The sequence below is a fragment of the Monodelphis domestica genome, chromosome 7 (assembly GCF_027887165.1).
Source record: "Monodelphis domestica isolate mMonDom1 chromosome 7, mMonDom1.pri, whole genome shotgun sequence".
Classification (NCBI taxonomy): Eukaryota; Metazoa; Chordata; class Mammalia; order Didelphimorphia; family Didelphidae; genus Monodelphis; species Monodelphis domestica.
Genome location: NC_077233.1, coordinates 108,504,180 through 108,519,465, shown reverse-complemented (window position 1 = coordinate 108,519,465; position 15,286 = coordinate 108,504,180). Strand labels below are relative to the sequence as shown.

General features: G+C 37.3%; 2 protein-coding genes across 4 annotated transcripts in view; one reads left to right on the top strand and one right to left on the bottom strand.

Moving 5' to 3' along the window:
- LOC103105462 (U1 small nuclear ribonucleoprotein C-like) overlaps positions 1–14,700 on the bottom strand; it is a 73,720-nt gene extending 59,020 nt beyond the window's left edge. Inside the window, exons 1-2 of one of the 2 annotated variants that reach the window (XM_056805307.1) lie at positions 14,546–14,700; positions 9,983–10,074 (exon numbers count right to left, since the gene is read on the bottom strand). The gene's annotated coding sequence lies outside the window, so the exon portion shown is untranslated. The other variant, XM_056805308.1, reaches the window with a different exon arrangement.
- A 61-nt stretch (positions 14,701–14,761) lies between these two features.
- The window catches only part of RAD23B (RAD23 homolog B, nucleotide excision repair protein), an 87,134-nt gene continuing 86,609 nt past the window's right edge, over positions 14,762–15,286 (top strand). For both annotated transcript variants that reach the window (XM_007499636.3, XM_007499635.3), the window contains exon 1: positions 14,762–15,245. In XM_007499636.3, coding sequence (XP_007499698.1) covers positions 15,153–15,245 — 93 coding nt within the window. In that variant the 5' untranslated portion in view covers positions 14,762–15,152. The remainder of the gene's footprint in view (positions 15,246–15,286) is intronic.

Genomic DNA, 15,286 nt, shown 5'->3' with positions numbered 1-15,286 from the left:
GCTAGCAAAATGGGAAAGATTCCAGCTACATGATGGAGTTGACTGATGAGTACCTAATAGAAATGGTAAAGTAAATGAAATAAGAAGCTGGTTTGTCGGATTAAAGGGAATTCACAATTAAGTGGTATCTAATGAATTTTTTCATACAAGTAAATAATCATTTAGAGTACTATAAATCCAAACTTCTGTATATGTTTGTCTAAAGTTGGACAAGTCTAACGAAGCAAGAAAGACCAATTAGTAAATTCATTTATTAGCATCCTGTTTACATGCAGTACATAAAATATAATCCCTTAATTGAGATGTTCTACTTTTGTTGAAGAAAATTCACGTGTTTGAATTTCTTAATTATGTATATTCTAAACTGATATTTAGAGCAGAGATCTAGACTTGCTAAATCAATACTTCCTAACAACATTTAAGCTGGGAAATTATACTTATGTTGAAAATATTTTTAAAATCCTAATCATAAATTTGCCAATTTTTCTCTACTAGCATATATGTTAGTTTCCTGGTTATTAGATATAATGCATATAAACTCTATAGCTACTTGATTTTATGTTTAATTATTAAAGTTCTTTTCAATTAATAGTATATTTTCAATATATCCGACACTTAAAATTAGTTATTCATTATTTTACATTTTAGCAAGTGTTTTTAATCAACACTTTTACAAAGTGTTGCTCAAGACTTATCAGAATTTGTAAAGAGCATATTAGTACTGTATTGTTTGGCCTGACTTTTTCTAGCAATTAGGTATAAGCAACAAGTCGGGGCAGACATGTATAACATTATTTGTCTCATACAGCTAGGAAGTGTCTGAGAACTCAAACATCTCTGGACCTGGCTCTCAATTTACTGAGCCACCCAGCTGTTCCATAATAGCGTTTTGCTTTGTTTTTTTCTCTAGAAAATTTTACATTCCTTCCTTCCTTCCTTCCTTCCTTCCCCAAAAAGAATTTTTTCTATTGCCATTGCTTTAAAATTTGAGTATTTAACCAAAAAAACATGCAAAATTGTATAATGTGTTTGATTTCTTTCCTCATGACACACAAGGCCAAAGCTTCTTTGAAATTTGACTTGTGATGGAAGTATGAGTATAACCCATGTTAGACTATTTACCACTTATGGGAGTGGAGGGAAGGGAATAGAAAATAGAGAGGAAGGAAATATGAAATTTGAAATGGCAAAAAAAAAACTGTCAAAAAGTATTTCTACATGTAACCAAAAAATAAAAATAAAACCCAAAAGTTGACATATAAGAGTTTTGTTTTTTTTTTGGGGGGGGGGAACAGGCTTTCTCACTATTATCTTAAACTTATATAACACCTTGTGTTTTTCAAAAAATAGTTATTTCTTCCACTCAAATACCTGAATTGGAAAGCCAACTATTACTCTCAAAAGTGAAATGCTGTATTGTAACAATGTATTGTTCCCAAATGATTAAATTTGACAATATTCCAATTTTGGCACTGACTCCTACAATTCAACCAGTCTAAATAGTTTAGAGTTAACAAAGATGGGCAGGGACTTTTTTAAAAATTGTTTTTATTATATACTTAGTAACCACAACCACCACCAAAAATACTTAAATTTTAAAATGCATTAAAAATTATATTTAAACTAAATTTAAAAATTAAAAATGCATTAAAAATTAAGCTCAAAACCACAAACTGCATTGTTTATAATTCATTTAAAATACATAAATTACATGTATGTACTAACATAAACATCCTTTGCTTTTCATTTCCTTTGGATTTGTTTTACTTTGACAATTTTTCTCTTGATTTTACAACTTTTTAAAAATGTAGTCATTTTATATAATTATCCGTATTCTCTTTTCTTCTCTTTTTATCTCCTCATATATCCTCCTTATTTTCTTTATATTTCCATTTATCATTTCAAATAACATGATAGATTCCATGATATTGAGATATCACAAATAATTTACCCAATCACTGCATTTGTGTTATTTCCAGTTATGTCACTACAAACAAAGCTTCCATAAATATTTTCTCATATAAACAGCTTTTTACTCTCAGTAATATCCTTAGGGCCTAATCCTAGTAATGGGATCCCTAGGACAATGAGCCTGAACAGCTTTATAGCTGTTAAAATATATTTCTATCTTATTTTTCTAAAAAACAAATCATAGCTGCTCTAGCAATGTTCTATTAAGCCTGTTTCTCCATGTTCCTATCAGCATTTAATTTGATCAACTTAATCCATTTGGTTCTCAGTTAAAATACCATTATCAGGGCTATATTTAGCTAGATTGGTTTTTGACAACAGACACAAACTGTGACTAGGATCATATTTTTTCCGAAACCAAGTTTTTTCAGCTTGGTCCTACCCAGTAGAACTTTGTTTCAATGCCATAGTCCTTCAGGAATGCAGAATTATCTCCACAGAAGGATAAGTGTTGATATAAAACTTTTGCAGACTATGTATGTTCTCTAAACCATTGTAATCCTACCAAAACCTATGTTTGGATTACGTACATGCGTAGACTTAGATCTGCCTCATGCAGATATAGGAGGGGGCTCTCCAGAGCCTATCATGTGTAATGTAACTTACCTAAAGTTCTATTTATCTCCATAACTTACTTATATTTTGGATAAATTTGTCTAGTTCTGTGAGGGAAAAATTAAAGTCACCTGCTACTATTATTTTGTTACCTATTTCCATCTGTATCTTGTTCAGTTATTCCTTTAAAAATTTGGATGTCATAACAACTTGATGCATACAAGTTCTGTTCTGTTCCCAGGGAGTGGGTGGGACTAAAGCCAGTGAAGTCAGAAAGCTCCCTCCCTCATTATTCCTAGTTACTTAGCTTCGTTCCCAACTCCTGCTTGTTTCTGCCACTTTTAGCATTGATTCTATGGAATTATTTTAGGTTGTTTGTGGGGAGTATTAGGAGGATAAGGATGCTTCACTCCCTATTTCATCTTCCCACAATTGTCAGGAACTTTAAAAAAATGTTTAATATCTATGTGCCCATATGCAAAAATGCTGTTGTCACTTTAAATAATTTAATTTGGGTATTTCTGAATGAACCTCTAAGGGTTCTTCAACATGGACCAGCCACACAAATAAACAGCCTAGGAGGACAAGAGATATTTTGAAGAAGCTTTGAAATACTAATGTATAAAATAACCAGAGATTGAATATCACTAGCTCTTTTAACAGCACCAAATGCTATGCAGCCTTCTGCCAAGAATCCAGGACTCTCACACACAATAGTCAGCAGTTTTTATTTCCTGGCTTTTCAATGCAGCTGTGTGGCAGCCACAGGTGCTGTTGACAGCCATACCAACTATCTTGGTCAGGAATCTTTTCCAGATAATTCTTTACTGAAGGGTGATATAGACTAAATCTACTGGCTATTCAATTACATGGAACTTTCAGGGAAGTGTCTTAGGAAGGAATAAGGCAAGGAAGACTCTTGAAAAGTGGACAACTACATACACATCTCAGACAATCTCATAGTAATTAACAGTAATAAACTTTGCAATACAAGCTGTGCTAGAGTGACAACATAAATTCCAAAGCTTGGGGGTTTTTTTTGCTTAAGTCTTATTAATATTTAATGGATGTCCTACTAACAATTGTGCCTAGTTATATCTGGTGTAAAGAGCTATATAATGTTATCACACAAGCATATAAAACACTTATCAGCCTGAAGGAAGGAAGACCTGAGTTCAAACTTGTCCTTATTCACTTGCTAGCTGTGTGACCCTGGGCAAGTCACTTAACCCTGTTTGCCTTGGTTTCCTTATCTGTAAAAAGGAGAAGGAAATGGCAAACCACTTTTAATCTTTGCCAAGAAAACCTCAAACGGGATCACAAGGAGTTAGATAACTGAACAACAATGACAACTCTGGGCACATCACTTAACCTCTGTCTGCCTTAATCTACTGGAGAAGGAAAAGGCAAATTACTTCAGTATTTTTGCCAAGAAAACTCCATAGATAATATGGTCCTTGAGGTATGAAAAGTCAGAGAGGGCTGAACAACAACATGTACAGTACTATAAGTATGGGATGGATCAGGGTGTCTCGCATCTGTTTACCATTTATCTACAAATGATGAATAGCAATAACGAGAAAAGTTAAAGAAACAGTCAATTAAACATAAAGGCATGAGGTAAAAAATGCTCATTCCTTCCTCCCCCTGCTTTTTTTATTTAGAATATTTTTTCATGATTCATTATCCCATCCCCTCCTGCTCTTTCCTCCCCTCTCCTGGCATTCCTTCTTTTAAGGCTAAACTAATTATTAGTTAAAAGGAGATTAACTAGTTGACAAGTTAAAAGTCAACTCCTGGCTCCTGGGGGATGCATTATTGTCAAATGGATTCAATTCAATTAAAAGATTATTAAGTGCTTTGTGATAAATACTGTTTTAAGCACTGAGAAAAACAAAAAGCTTTCTTCCAAAGGAGTTTATGTTCTACCACATTATATTAAGGGATTTTTTAAGCATTATTTTCATATGAAATCTATTCATTGTTTTTTCAGCCTCCTAACCTGAAAACAACACTAAAGTTTCATAATTTATCAATACTTGTATTAGATAGTCATGTGAAGTACTTTATATAAATTCATGGATCACAGATTCTCCAAATGAACCAAAAAGGAAATATTCATACCTGAGTAACAAATGTCTATTAGATTTTTTTATTGCTCAGCAAGCAACAAAAAGGCATAAAACACAAATGAATTAAGATATAGTATTTGAATACAAAGAAAACAGTCTGAAAAGAGAAAATGAAAATGAGAATATTCAGCTGCATAACAGAAATTGTTTAAATCAAGTTGCCGAATTTCAATAAAAACTGTAGTTCAAAATTTATACCTAGCAATTTTCTCCTTCAATTCCACTACTGAACAATTGCTCTATACTGGCAGATGTAGGAATGAATGCTTGTCATATTAGGAATAGTTGGCAACATATCACAGATAAGAAGCAATGCTATGATGGGGTGCTAGGCCCAAGCCTCATTAAAATTTCACAAGTAGCCCTGTGTTTCACCTTCCCTACTTCATTTCCCAGTAATAAATAGGTTGTTTTCCTCACTGACTACTACTGCTTCTCTACTCAGGACCTCCTTCCTTGTCTTTAGCCTGGTGGTATCAGAACTGAAGTACTGGCACAGCACCAAAGTGGCCTGAAAAAAGTCCAGAAACCATCAGCAAGAAGGAAGCACATAAAGACAAGGCTATATTTCATATACTTGAGAAGAAAACTGAAAATGAATTTGATGCTTTACTACATGGATGAAGCCTACTTTCCAGTTGTCAGAAATTTTCATGGCGACTATTTTTTCTAATCTAGCTAATTGCAGTCTTTACACAGCATTCAGCGTTAACTACAGTTCACAGTATTGGAGAAAAGAGAAAGTCCTCTATAAATTCTACTATCTCTGAAAATGTCCAATGATTTTCTTCAGCTGGTTTTACCAGCTTAGAGAAGAATCATTAAAGGAAAGATTAAGATGCATTCCCTATAAAGGTATGGGTCCCTCTTTTCCTGCCCTCCACCAAAACAATACAAAACAAACCTAACCTTTCATGTATTGTTAATGCTCTGTCATTAGCAACTCTGGGCTCTTTTTGACATATTCTTTTTCAATGAAGAGAGGGTGAGACAGGGGAAAGAAAACTGGATTTAGCCACAAGGAACCAAGATGCATTGTAGCTATGTGTGTGACTTTGGTCATATTAACTTACTGACCCAGACTTGTTTTTTCATCTATAAAATGGAGATAATTTATGCACTATCCATTTATTAATTGAGGGCTACCAAGAGCTATTTATTAATACATTAATATGGGCTAGTGTTATACTGCATGATTATCTTTTTTTTTTAAACCCTTACTTTCTAAGGATTAACTTTAAGACAAAGAGCAAGGGCTAGGCCAACGGCTTAAATGACTTGTCCAGGATCACAGAGCTAGAAAGTGTCTGATATCAGATTTTGAATCCAGGTTCTCCCAATTCCAGGTCTGGTGCTCTATCGACTGTGCCACTTAGCTGCTCCTAGGATTGTCTTTCAATGGTTTGCTTGTAACACAATATCAAAGTTCCTCTGAAGAGCAGCCTCACTATTCTAATGGGCAGTCATGCCAATATTGAATCTAAAAACACAAAAAAAATTCAAATCGAGTAAAACTTTGGTTTGTAAATATTATAGATAAGCTGTGATAAATGACATGTCTACTATCATGTATGGCAATTCAAATCTAAGAGAATCAGCATACTCTATTACAGAGAATGCCTCAATTTCACCCCCCCCCCATAGTTATTAAATAAAAAACAAAATTTGCCATTTAAAACAAGTGGCATTTATTTACATAGAGCTTTAAGACTTGTAAAACAGTTTACATATATCTCATTTGATTCTCAAAACTTTGTGAAGAAGGTATTGTAGTTATCATCATTAAAATAATTAAACAAATGAGGAAACTGAGATTTAGACTTCTCCAGGGTCACAGGGCAGCTAGGGGTGCCCAGAATAGATGCTGGGAAGACATGGGTGTGGATCCTGTCTCATTTAACTAGTTCTGTGACTTGGAGCAAGACGTTTGACCTCTCCAAGGAAAAAGGAAGGGGATGAAAAAAGGATCCTGGAGTATGCTTTACTAGGAACTAGGAATTTTACAAGAAAGTTGAAAAAATACATTGCATATGTAGAGGGCCATGTAGGCAAATGTACTATGGCAGGGAATAGGATATCATATACGAGGCCAGGGTGACTACAAGAAAAGTGTAAAGGGAAGTCGATATGAATTAAGTCTGGATGTAATACTTCTGCAACTTAAGAAATAAGTAGGTTAATTTTAAAAAAGAAAAGACCTATATGAAATTATGAAGAAAATGAGACCCAAGAGAACATTATACACAGCTATAGAATGTTTGAAGAATAACTTGTGAATGCCCACCTCCAGAGAAAAACTTGACAAATAGAAATGCGAAATTCAGTAATGAATCTCTAGATTCTTCCTGCTCCCTCACCTCTCATATTTAATTAGGTGCTCAGTCTCATCACATACACACACACACCACCCCCCTCCAATATATCCATTGTATGTGTGAAATGATGCCTTCTCTAGTACAGGGAGGGGTCAGAGAGAGATATCTGGGAATTTTAATGTAACCAACATTTTTTTTTTAATAGAAAGAAAAGAAAGAAGACTTGAAAAAGTAAATCCTAGATAGTGGAGAGCCGTGACTGCCAGGATGAGAAATTTGTATTTTGTCCTAGAAGTAAAGAACTCAAGGCAAGAATTTACAAGGAGGTCAGAAGAGGCACTACAAAGATACTCTCAAGGTCTCTCTGAACAACTTTGGTATCAGTTGTGAGACAAGGAAGACACTGACAGAGGACCTCCTTTAATGGTGTACCTGTATCAAAGAAAGTGTTGTGCTCTGTGAGCAGAGCAGAACTGCAATAACTCAAAAGAAACAAGTTGCAAAATTTTAGAGACATCTCCATCCCAAATGCTAACACTGACAGATTTTTGCCCAACTTGTATTAGAGCCTTCTGAGCTTATACTGTTCTGGTCAGCCACAGCTGGCCACAATGGACCTTGACTCTGACACAGTGATGTCATTTTGGTTCTCTAAGAATATGAGAACAATAACTGACCAGTTTTTCCAGGCACTCATTTCAGTAATGAATCTCTAGATTCCTCCATACTCCCTCACCTCCCATATCTAATTAGGTACTCAGTCTCGTCACCCCTCCCAATATATCCCCCCCCCTCTCCATTTATACAACCTCTACCCTAACTCAGGCCCCCATCAGCTTTTGCCTGCATAATTCCAGCAGTCTCCTAAATTATCTTCCTGACACTACTCTTTCTTTTTGTCAGTTCATCCCTAATGGTCAAATTGAAATCCGACCACATTCCCTCTCAAAAACTTTCTATTCCCTTCTTCCAACCACTGAGGCTTACAACTTGGAGTCAAGGGAGAATCAATAGAGCAAGATCTGGAACTGAGAAGACGTAAATCTAAATCTTTCCTTAGATACATATCAAAGGTGTGACCATAGATCACTTAACTTCTGAGACAAGTTTCCTCATTTGTAAAATAGGGATAATAATATTTGCAGCACTTCTCTCACAGGGATTTTGTAAGGTACAAATAAGAAAAAAAAAACACTTGGAAAATTTTAGTGCTATGCAAATGTCAGTTATCACTGACTCTTTACTCACCCTCTATTCCCATATTAAATCAGTAAACAAGCTTTGTAAATTCCAACTCTGCAACATTTTTATCCCATCTCTTCACTCGCATGGCCAACACCTTAGCTTAAGCTCTCATCATCTGAACTGTTGTAATGGCTCTCTAATCAGTCACTTTGCTTCTTCTAGCCTTTCTCTTCCCCAAACTAACCTAAAAAACTGTCAAATCGATATTACTAAAACATAAGTCTGCCCATGTCACCCTCCAACCCCATCCTCATAAAGCTTCAATGGTGCTCCATTGCCTTTAGGATAAAATATAAATGCCACAGTTTGGCATTCAAAACTCCTTGATTCCTATCCACATTTTCAGTCATTTCATTTTACTCTCCTTCTTATGCTTTCCCTTCAAATCAAACTAGCTTGCCAGCTATTCTTTGCACACATACTCTCTCTCCATTCTGTGGCTTTGCACAGAAGTTTTGCATATTTGAAATGTAATCCCTGCACACCTCTGTATCAAAGAATCCCTAGCATCTCTCATAGGACCACTAAGATGCTATCTCTAAGACCTTTTCTGATTCTTCCCAACTATCTATTAATACTCTAGAAATTACTTTATATTCACTTATTTGCCTACATCATCCTTCTAGTGGAACATAAATTCCTTGAAGGCAGGGATTGTTGTTTGTATTTCTAGAGCCCTACAAAGTACCTTGCACACTGTACAAGCTTAATAAATGTTTGTTGAATAAAAATATGTATTTACTATGTTCAAGAAACTATGCTGAGAGATCAACTCTGCACTGAAGGAGTTTATAAGCATTGTGGTAGAAATGATATATGTAAAAATCAGGATACAAAGGAGAACTGAGGAGAGGTTCAGACAAAATGCTATGAGAAATTTGAGGTCTCCTTAAGCTTTGTTTCCTTTTAATAATACATTTGAATTTTAAGTTGTTTTCAGAATTAGTACAATGATGAGGTCCTTATAAAAAACCTTCAACTAGAAAAAGCTAAAAAATCCATCTTCTCAATAGTTTTTTTTTAAAACAGTATTTAAACTAAATCATAGAAAAAAATTAATCTAAACATGTGTAAAATATGGGAGGGCCTAGGTGAGAAAGGGAATGAGAACTAGGTTGCGAGTTCATATTTCTTTTTAAGGTTGAGATTTTGTTTGAATTACAAAGCATTTATTAAATGCTGGCTATTTCCAAAGCATTCTGCTAAATAGTGAGGATAGGAATAGAAAAGCAGTATGATTCCTGAACTCAAGGAGCTCATATTCTAATAGGATAAGCAATACACAAAGAAGGACTGGGCTGCAAATCATACGGAAAGGCCCAGAGATCCTTAGAGTATAGGAAAAAAAGGCTTAAAAAATTTTTTTTTTAAATGTCATTTTCATTGATAAAATCACCTTGATTTCCAGCATTGAAGTACTTAACAAAGCTAAGGACTTTGGTGATGAGAACTTTATTCCCCCAGGGCTTCAGAAATTGTAGCTAATGAGGAGGTAGAGGCAGCAGAGAGCCACCAAGGTCTATAGACATAATATTTGTTTCCCTGGACCTCAGAAATGGGATCTTTGTGAAGGAGTGCTGCCATTCTTGGGTGTTTGGACCTACTTGTTTGTTAGTGGTGGTGGTGGCAGGAATATTGAAGCCCTTTCTCCTCAAGGAATGTTCTGTTCTATAGAGACTGCAAGAACAAGGCTGGAAATATGGAAAATGCTGTTCATTCCTAGGACTTGGGGTTCTGGGTCCTGGGCTGTCTGTCTCCACTAACCTCAGAGAAGAGGTGGTAGTCAGGATAGTAGAAATGGTTTGACTCAACTGTCACATGAGACCTTGCCTCTGTCTCTATCTCCGCATGCCTAGCTGAAGAAAAAGAACAATGATTAACTCCCAGCAAAAGCATCACATTTAAAATAAAATCTCGATGTTTACACATAAGGAAAATGAGGCCTAAAGATGTTATATGACATGCACAAAGTCATACTAAATATGTAGTAGAGCTAGGATCAAATGCAGGTCTTCTGACTATAAATCCAAAGTTCTTTTCATTAGATCTTGCTGCCAATTCCATCTTAATCAAGAGGCACAATTAACACAGAGCACAGTATGCAATCAATCAATTTTTTTAAATGAATCAAAAAATTATTTTTTATAGATTGGCACTAATCTAAAAACACCACAATTCTGTGAAAATCCAGAGCAGTATAAATATCTGACATAAATATGAACTTCAAATTTTGAGAGAAAGGATAACGGCTCAAGGTAAAACCTTGCTTTCTCAGAATCCTGAAAAGCTGTTGTGAGAGAACTTAACAGTGTAGTTTAAGGAATAGAGTGTCAGGAACACCTGTTTTAGAATCCTATCTTTGACACTTACATGCTGACCCTGGGCAAGATCACTTAACTTTTCTAAATTACCTTTTCTTCGTGGGGATAATACTACTTTCAGTGCTTACTTCACTGGCTGTTGTAAGGCTCCAATGATATAATGTACCCTACAGTTTTGCAAATTTTAAAGCACCTTATATGTTCATTATTTAATATATTTATTAAAATACCCTATATGACTATTACTGAAGTAGATATCCCAGTTTATGAATATGTAACCCCTTTATTAATTTACCTATCATCTGAGGGCAATAAATTTAACGAGAAGAAAAATAGATCACAATTTTTATTGGGTTCATAGGATTCACATTTGCAAAGTATCTTAAAGATCATCTAGTCTGACCCACTCATTTTACATGAGTTTCTCTTGCAAACAAATGAATGCCCTCTGGACTTTTGTAAATGCATATAAATTTTGGTTTATTACCAAAAATTTTTAAACAGCTGAACATTTCAATTTCTGCCTCTCTTAGATTGATCAAAACACAAGAAAAGATTATATTCCATAAACAGTGCCAGAAAGTGCCATTCTTTCTTGTAGTTCTTAACATATACCCCCCATAGCGCATACCACTCCTCCAAAGAAAAGAGAATTTGAAAGATAGAAGGGACCTTGTGACCCTTTTATTCCTCCCTAAGTAATCTCAGATTTTATTCCCCATAGAAGCTACACCAAACTTTCCTCTCTCACCAAGTTTTCCATATCTTATCCTTTCTACTACTCCCGGGCTGAAAATTTCCTCTTTGCTGAGAAATCTCAAGGGTTCCCTCCTCTCTTCATCTCAAAAGCCTAAACTGTCTCCCCTTTTCCTCCAGTCAGATAAATGAAGTAGTCTTCTTATCAAGACTAATACTAGTACTGAATTCAGAAGTAGATTGCTCCCTCAATCAACCTCCCCTCTTCTAATCTTCAACCTCTCCTCCCTTTCTATTGATTCCTTTACTACTGTACATTCAAACATACAGTCAACTTGGAATCTAGAAACCCCAATCTTGAGATCTTGAGAAGCCCAAGTTTGTAGCAGTGTGAAGTCTGAGACCTCACTGGACCTTGTCACATGAGAATTTAACCTGGAGGGAGATCCCAACTTCACAAGTTTCAAACTAACAATAATTCTAAAAGTATTTTAGGTGAAGCAAGCAGACTTAATCAGATGTTAAGTATCCTTTTTGTCCCGGTAGTTTTTCCCTTTGGGTCAAAATACTTTCAAAGATAGCCCAGCCCCTGGCTGGATCTTTCCTTTTAGTATCCTTAGTAAAGTATCAACCTCTCCCAGATAACCAATCTAGGACTCCCCATTTTCTTTGTAGACATTGTAAAGCCAATCAACTATACTCTCCCATCCTCTCCTAAGAGGTATTTAAGTTCCCCAATTTTCATTTGGCACCCCCTGGGGTCAGTAGCCAGAGACTCCACGTGGGTTTTGAGTGTGCAACTCTGTGTGGAGGCCTGAGGATTGTACTGAACTCCTCTCCTGATTAAAGATGTGGTTTTTCTTTTTCTTTTCTTTCTTTTTTTTAAAAAACCCTTACCTTCTGTCCAAGGCAGAAGAGCAGTAAGGGCTAGGCAATGGGGGTTAAGTGACTTGCCCAGGGTCATACAACTAGGAAGTGTCTGAGGTCATATTTGAACCTAAGACCTCCCCCTTCTCTAGGCCTGGCTCTCAATACACTGAGCCACCCAGCTGCCCCCAAGACGTGGTTTTTCTGACTATTTAATAACTGTATTTTTTCCAGTTTAACAATACCTATCTTCAATATCCTTAAAAAATCTTCACTAGCTTATAAAATTCTCTCAAGTCCTAAAACTCTCCTCTGTGCAGCCAAACTCCTGTAAAAAGAAAAGTCAACATTCATTTCCTCTCTTTTCCCTCACTAAACTTTTTAATAGTCTGCTTCTGATTTCATCACCCAGTTGAAACTGTTCTCTCATAAAGTGACAATAATCTCTTCATTACTAAATCTGATGATCGTTTTTTCACTCTTCATCCTTCTTAATATATATGCTGCATCTCACACTGTGGACTACTCTGTTCTCCTAAATACATACTTTCTCCTTGGGTTTCAAAATACTATTCTTTCCTAGTTGTTCTCTTACCTATTAGACTACTCCTTAAGTTTTCTTTGCCCATTCATCACGTTCCCATTGGTAAGCATTCCCCTTGGCTCTGTTCTGGAGGCATTTCCCTACTCTTCCTCAATTCTCTCTTGTAGATTCCTATCATGACTCTGGGATCTATATATCCAGTCCCTATTGCTTTCCAGAACTACCAACCCAAATCACTACTAGACAGTATAAACCAGATAGCCATGTAGTATATCAAACAGCATGTTAAAAATACAACTCATCTTTTCATTAAAATCTTATCCCTCCTAAGTTTCCAATTTCAATACTATCCCTTTCTCTCATCCTCTTCACCTATTCCATTCATTTGCCAAATCTTATTTATAATTCCAAAACATCTTTCACAACTCCTTCCCTCTATTCAGATAGCCACCACCCTAGGTCCTCATCACCTCTTTGCAGACTATTGCAACACATCCTAATTGGTCTCCAACTCAAGTCTCTAACCACTCCAAATCAGTCTTCAATGGAGTTACAAAAGTGATTTTCCTTAAGAATGGCACTGACTTTACAAAAAAAATAAACAAATAAAAAAAAACCCTTCAGTGGTTCCCTATTGCCTCTAGGATTAAATATAAAGTCCACTGTTTAGCTTTTAAAATTCTTTACAGCCTAGTCTCAACCTATCTTTCTAGCTTTATTATATACTCTATAGTTCAGTCAAACTGGCCTTTTCTGTTCCACAAATCACTCCATTTCCCCTCTCCATGCCTCATATATATTCCCCATTCACTTCGGCCTCAAATCTTCCTTCAAGATGCAAATCAAGTACCACCTTCATCATTCACCATCAAGTTTTTCCCTTCCATCTCTTTCTAAATAACTTGTACTTACACTCTGTACATTTGTTTTGTATATTATTAATTAGTAATGCTGTCTCATATTTATCTAGTTTGTAGATGTTTTATCTTTATATTTATGTTCTCCATTAGAATATAAGTTCTTTGAGGGAAAGAATCATTTGATTTTTTTTTTACTTGTATCCCCAAAAGCACAAAGCATATGCTGAATATTTGTTTGAATATTTAGTACTTTGTATTCACATTTCCAGCACTTTAGGGCAATACCTGGCACATAGCAGGTTCTTAAAAAAACACTTGTTGATTGATTACCTAAACTAATACCTCATTTTGGGGGTGAACAGAAGTCTGAAAGGTTATGAGGAAATTCCTAAAATGTCAGATATCAACAAAACTAGCCGCCTAAACTCACTCTGCCTTTAATGGCTATGAGACTTTGGCTAAGCCACTTAACTGTCTCAGCTGGCTTCAGTTTCCTTATTTGTAAAATGCTGAAAGTTGCACTAAGGCTACCTCTTTAATGAGAGTCAATGAGAACATTGGGTAACTGCTTAAAATCCCATGTAAGTTATCGATTTGTCCTGTATTTACCTTGTTTGTCCATAGTTGACTAGTATGTTTATAAATTGTTGTTCTCATGTTGATTCCATTAGGCCATAAGATCTTTTTTTTTGGTATCACCAACGCTTATCACACAATAATTGGCACACAGTAGGCGTCTAATAAACGCTAGCTGAATAATTACGAAGGGCTCTGTGAGCTTCAATAAAATGAAGCAGTGTGTAAAAGAACCGAGGCAATTACAGTCTAACATTAACTTTAGTTCCAAACACAAACCATTGTCCTCTTTCCTCCCTCCCTGAACCCAGGCTCAAGCCTGCCTACTCTACAACTCACGCTGGCTAGGTGCATGCAATTCACTAGGAAGTAAATTGTACCAACCAGTCGGAGAAAGGGGATGGGGGAGGGGAAGTAGGCGATACAAGTGAGAAGAAATATGAAACTCTTTTAATGTACTGACTTCAGGGACCACGTTTGTTCCAAGATCGTCCTCCTACCAGACTCCACCATTTCGTAGAGAAAGGCAGCGGAGCAGCGAAAAGCACAAGACGCTCCGGACGCGGGGGATCCCAAGCACGAGGCGCCAGCCCGGCAGCCGGAATTCCAGGAGCCGCTAATCCCACCCCGCCCCCTCCTCCCTCCCCGCCGCCAGTCTCGGAACCTGCGTGAACGGGGACTACGTGCGCATGCGCACGCTCCGTCTGCTGCCTCTGCGCCTGCGCGATTCCCGACACCCCCTTCTTGACCCCTCCCCCAACTTCTTCGGGAGGGGGAGGGGGGATGTCGAAGCGAGTCATGATGGTGGCGACCAGGCCCTGATGAACTAGCGGATTCACTCACTGCCTCCCAGACCTGCCCGCAGCTTCTGAGGACGGACTCCCCGCTGGCCTCGTGCCTTGGGGAGAAGGCGATCGCGACCGATCACGCCGGGGGAAAGCGGCGGCGGGAGCGGCGGCGGCCCAGGCCCGGGGGAGAGGCCGCCCCGCAGGGTGAATGTGACCAACCCCACCAGCCACCTCGACCTCCCTCCCAGCGGGCCCGAGAGGCCAACCGAGCCCACAGCAACCATGGCGTCCGGGGGCGGCGGCGACACCATGCAGATCACTCTGAAGACCCTCCAGCAACAGACCTTCAAGATCGACATCGACCCTGAGGAGACGGTACGGAGGGGAGGGCCGCCCGCGCAAGCGGGGGGAGGGGC